We start from the raw sequence: 6,000 nt of genomic DNA on the forward strand, positions 1-6,000 counted from the left end.
TTTGAATCTATTGAGAAGCTGAGAGATCACTATAATTTTCTACCTGCCAGTATGACAGTGAAGGATTCAGCATCATTCTTTCCTATTCGCGTCTGTTTCACCCGTAAATGCAGTATCTAGTTTAACTATATTACATATAATCATAGGTTATAATTTCTTTTTTTTTTTTCCCCAGGGGGATCAGCAAGAAGGAGGACAAGACTAGCTTATTCTTAAAAGCTTTTCAAGATAAAATCCACAGAATTACAAATTAACGGCATGGTCTTTGAGATGAAGAGAAACTGTTTTGAAAAAAGAATATTAGAAAACAATGTGTTTTGATAACAATGTAAACTGAACCATGAATCCACAAAAAGATGTGAAAATGTAGATGCTCACTACTGGCATAATTCTCACAAGGTGCTGTAATTGCTCTTGATAGTAAGCATTATGCAAGGTGGGATCCTGGAACTGCTAAAGGCACAAACAAAACTTCCATCAGCTTCTGTAGAACCAGGATTCCCTTTTAAGCTGGCTAGTAAGTGCTTGCACGATTGGATTCAAAAATAGCAGGGAACAATGCAGAATGTATTTTTATTATTATTTTTATTTCTACTAAATGAGAAATATAAATGAAATTAGATCATTTCTAGGAAAAAAAAATCAGATGACTTTTAGAATACGTAATGTAAGGAAATAAGAGTGTTAATGTAGCACTTTTGGTTCAGTAGTATTGTATGTTTTTTGTAAGTCAAAATTCATAGCATTTTTAATGTAATACTGACACCAGTAACATTACCTTTTCTAAACAGACAAATATTATATGTCTAAACAGACAAATGTATCTTTTCTTGTTCTACATCACATATCCAAATGCCTTCTGGTAACATGGCTAATGGAAAATCTTAACAAGGGAAAAAGAAAATGTTATAAGCTTCCTAAAGTGTATTTGTGATCATGCTGACCTTTATTTATATGAAAAAATAATTCCCATTAAAGGAATCCTATAACAACATATATACTGAAATTCTTAAATGTTTTCTGACTTTTCCCTAAATATGTCTTTTGATTCTAAAAGTGGATTATAGAAGGGATAATTAAAATGCATGCAAACAGTTATCTCTGCGTGGAAAAAGGTGTTACAAAAATGAGCCTAGGTCTGAAAGCTTTTATATCAAAACATGCTTTGCTAATGTCTGGTACTAATGTGGAGTTGTCTGTAAATTATGTCATTTTTATAACTAGTTTTGTACTCATAAAAATTGTTTGCCTTTATTAATGAAAGTTGGAAAACAATTACTCATGGAGTAAGAAAAAACATGTTCAAAGTGCCTTAATTCTGCAGACCAAAGTTTAAGAGGAGTTATCTGATGTGCTTTTATACTTCTGTTTTGAAAGAAATACTCAATAAACAAGTTGTCTAAATGTCCTTGTATTTGTAAATCTTTTTTTATGAGAAAGCAATTTGTAAATATTCTTAAACTGTTAGTGTCGTTTTTAGATTAAAAATTTGCCCTCAGAGAAGCAAGCAGATATTTCCCTTTCTCACCTAGAACAAATTAATGCTGTAACTGCATCATTCTCCTTAAACAGAATTCAAAGCTTCCCTTAATTCAATAATCACATACTGTGAACGCTATCATCTCAATTTCTTTATGAGTGGAAAAGATACCTGAGCACTGGACTGTTATGTTTTGTAGACTTACTGGGCTGACAGAGTATCTCAGTAAGGTGACCCCACTATCTATTGTTAGAGTGCTGTTGTGGTTACTAGGAGGAAAATTAACTCTATCCTAGCTGAAACCAGGACAAGTGCTTGGGTGGAAGGATGGCTTCTAACCCTGGAAAGAACTTTTAGGTGAGAATGAGGCCCCTCAGTACTGCCCAGAGGATGAATTAAAGCTGTCACCTTTCCCCAGGGCCTTTTGCTGTCATTAGATCATGAACTTTATTATGCTCTCTTCACTGATATGTCATTATAAGATCTTCAGTCAATATTTTGAAGAGCAGACTTTAGAAATCCATTCTAAGTCAAATCATTCTATGCTGCTATGTGAACGATGCTCTTGGACCATGGCAGGGATTCTGGACTAGTTTATCTCCAAATGTCCCTTCTAACCCAAACCATTCTGTGATTCTATGCTAGGGGAGGGATGTGTCTGTGCTCTCTGCTACCCAAAAAGGAGAGGTATATCAACGAGAGAAAGACAATCACAATGTTCCAGGAAATTAGAATGGTGTATGTGTCCATACACCAATAAAGACTACGATAATATATGTTTCATCCACAAGCCTTTTTAACAAAGTGGCTTCAGATTGTGACAGGTCACAAATTGGATATCATCATAACAACAACCACTGGGTTGATAGAGAAGGACCTCACAGTTGTCACAGCAACAGACTCCCTTTTAATGTCACTGAAATAATTAAACCACAAACACAGTAAGTGGAGACTAATGAGTAAAGGTTTCAATAAAAACAGTTTTTCAGATTAAGTTCAGAGCAGTACTTAGACACCTAATGTCAGTGGAGAAGACTGAAAATTTGAGAAAATATTTTCTGACCACATTTACTGTTGAAGGAGACTAGAGAGATGATCAAATACCTAAGAAATCAATGATACTCTGTTTCTGATAAATTTCTGTATTCTGTGTTCAATATCTCTTTTCCAAATTGATCTGTAAGTGGCTAAGAGGTTCAAAAATTAATATATGACTGACATCCACATGCATGTCTCCCCATACTCTGCTACACATTCCCATCAGTGTACCCTACCCATTCAGAACATGACTACATGAAACCAATGAAAGAAGACCTAAAAACAGGAGAAAAAAATGTTAATAGCATCTGATTCTTCCTTTATACAAAGCAGTAAACGTCTCACCCACCCTTTTTCTAAGCCTTTGTTGAACAGGAGTACTGCAATATACAGCCTGATTTTTACATCACATGGGTATCACAATCAAATTTCTTATACTACCTTTTCCTGTCAGGGTTCATATTTTTAGGATTAAATAATATCCTGTCAACCTTGGTACTGGGTGAGAAGAGTAAATTTTGCTGTTCCTATAGACACCAGACTTTGGGTTAAATCTTTCTCTCTTACTCTTTTGCTGCTTCTTTTAAGATCCTTAAAATTACCTGGGGTAACGTCAGTGCTCTCACCAATGACCACTCATCCAGCACCCTCTTGACACAACTGTAGGAACTCTAGTAGTATAGGCAAATGCAATATTTGTACAAAACGAAACGAAGTAACGAAATAACTAAACGAAATCTCCATTACTCCAGGCCCCCAAGAAATATATCCAAAAATGTTGCAAAATCAAAAATGACAATGCTGAAATTTTAAAATAAGTGGAAAAATGTCATCTCTGATGTTCTTCTATAGCAATATTTGAGTAACTATTTTCATTAGTGCATTTAAAAGTCTATTTCAGCCATGTGTATTCAATGTTGGCTTTTTTTTTCATTGTTTTTGAAAGACTAATGTGATATTTCATACAAACTCCATGAACAATTTACCATGAACAATTATTTTTAAAAAGATTGAAAATCTTCAACAATCTTAATATTTAAAAAGATTAATCTGATATTTTGTAAAGAAATATGTTTTACATTTTCTCAGAGGCTCTGTATTTCAATTAAATGCTGTTTGTGTGAAATGGAGACTTTTGATATTAGCTATTTTCCAAAAAATTGCAGCAATTTTTGAGAGAACACCAGACAGAATCAGGTTATACATTGAATTTAAGAAAACATAAAATAAAGTACTATTTACAACAATGTTGCATAGGTACTGTTGCATTCTTCTTTCAGACCCTCAGAGTGGTTAACAACTAGTATCAATCAAACTGACAAAAAGTTATTTCTTTAACATTGCTGTTTTTTGCCAGTGTTTATGACTATCAATAAAGTTGGTTAGAACACTAAAATACGACTGTCTAAAGATTTAATAGAATTTAAATAAATTATGAAAATCACAAGAAGATGTTCTTTCTGTTTTAGCATGTGTTTTGAGATTAGTTTTTAGTAAAAGTATTAAATAGATGTTAACATACCTGTTCTCTTGTTTGGAAAATACAGGAAAAATAGTTATTTTATTTTAGTCAACAGACAGATCCCCAAGTACTTTACAAAGAAACTTAATGTAAATGTCTTGGTTTTACAGATGGAAGCAGACAAAGAAAATAAATAAATAAATAAATAAATAATCCTCTCTAGAATTCCTGTTCATTTCACTGTTTTCTAGATCACACATTTTGTCTGGTTTTCTCATCACTAGCTAACATCAAAAAAAATTGACATCCTGTTACTCCGATGGTGGTGCTTTGTGTGGTATGACAGCAGCTAGATAGGCCTACCACAAACTATCACGTTCTCAAGAAGGCATCCTCCTGGATGTACACGTGCTTCATTTGGAGACTGTGAAGCTGTTTATTTTGTTCTTCTAGGTAGCCTTGAGAACGGTCCAGAGCAGAATCCAATCTCCTCAAGTACATATAGCCAGCAACTTACATTTTCTCAAGTTCTTTGCAGGGGATATCAGGCAAACATTAAATACCTCCACATGCCACTCAAAGTGAGAAATATGTTCACATATATATTAACTAGAGAAGGGAAATATTACAGTAAGGCCTCCCCATTGTAATTGGATTGTGTGTGCTGTAGAAAGTCTTTTTGATATTCATGATAGCACAGGGCTTCTTGTTCAATTATTAAAAAAAAGGTCTCCATTTCTCTTCTGCATAAGCCACAGGAGTTAAGATTTCAGAAGCTCATATTCTTCTTGTCACTTTTAACCAAATGTATGTTTTTCATAACTTTTCAAGAAAATGCAAGCATGACAGCATAAAGGCTTGCCAATATTTGTGAAGTGTTGTTTTTTCAGTATAGCAAGAACAAAATATATAAAAAATGTTCACATCTGTAGTTTACCTCTATTTTAACCAGTATTAAATAAAAATTCAGTTATATATGAGTTTTGTGTTTAACTGCTAGCACAGAAGAGGAAATATTAACTACAGATTATACATGGGGAAGAGGATAATTCCTTATGGTAAAAGTAGTTAATAAAATAATATCAAGATGATACTACACCATGAGGAACACAGCACATTAATGACTGAAAGCTTTTATTCAGGAGATTTTGCAGTCTCCTTTACAGCTGTAGTAATTTATTCCTAATGTCATACCATATGACAATATTTCTTTTCTTTCTGCTCTAAATGGCATCCTTTAAAGACCACAAAGCTCAAGCTTTCTGTTATCGATTTCTTCCTCATTAAACAAAAGTTACAACTCAGAGGAATGACATGAGCACTAACACTTTGGATCATAAAGTTCACTCATCTTCATGAGTTTCATAAGCTGGTCGTGACAGCTGGAGTCACTAACAGTTATATGATGCAGTATTATACATATTCAGAGAACTCTAGTAGGACATCTTCATGTGAAGCACCTGCTGATATAATTGAGACACCCAAGTAGAAAAGTAAGAGATTATATTTTTAAGGTCAGCATTCTAAGAATGTTATATCAAGAAAAAAGGTTTGTGCTTTCCTGTAGTATACTGAAATGGCACAGAAAAATTTTCCAGGAATAAAATCTAAAGAGACGAGAACTTAATTTGGATCAATGAGATTAACATGCTGTAAATTACTGTCCATCCTCTATGCTATGATATCCTATTGCTTGTATGACTTTAGACAGCTGCACTTGCAAAGTAAAACATGCCATGGATCTGGTAAAGTCTCTCTCTTACACTGCTCTCTGCTGTAGGAGGCTTGCCTTGTCCTTAGACTGCAGTCACCACAGGGAGTGTAAATTCCACCCTCCCCAGTCCTGTCATCTCTTCACATCCATGTAGCAGGGAAATAGAGCAGCTGAAAATCTACCCCACTGTATTTCAAAGACACATGGTACCACCCAGTATTTTTGGATTTGCAGTACCACTTAAGGTGTTGGGCTTTGCACTCCTACTTCCCTTTCTGGTGAGATGCATCTCTTGCATGCTCAGGT

At 34.3% G+C, this 6,000-nt stretch overlaps 1 protein-coding gene across 21 annotated transcripts in view; it reads left to right on the forward strand.

The window, feature by feature from the left end:
* Positions 1 to 1,408, forward strand: part of POSTN (periostin) — a 35,176-nt gene extending 33,768 nt beyond the window's left edge. For all 21 annotated transcript variants that reach the window (XM_035542845.1, XM_035542851.1, XM_035542853.1 and 18 more), the window contains one exon: positions 176 to 1,408. In XM_035542845.1, the coding sequence (XP_035398738.1) occupies positions 176 to 216 (41 nt within the window). In that variant the 3' untranslated portion in view covers positions 217 to 1,408. The remainder of the gene's footprint in view (positions 1 to 175) is intronic.
* Positions 1,409 to 6,000: the final 4,592 nt, after the last annotated feature.

Source organism: Cygnus atratus, chromosome 1 (genome assembly GCF_013377495.2).
Source record: "Cygnus atratus isolate AKBS03 ecotype Queensland, Australia chromosome 1, CAtr_DNAZoo_HiC_assembly, whole genome shotgun sequence".
Taxonomy (NCBI): Eukaryota; Metazoa; Chordata; class Aves; order Anseriformes; family Anatidae; genus Cygnus; species Cygnus atratus.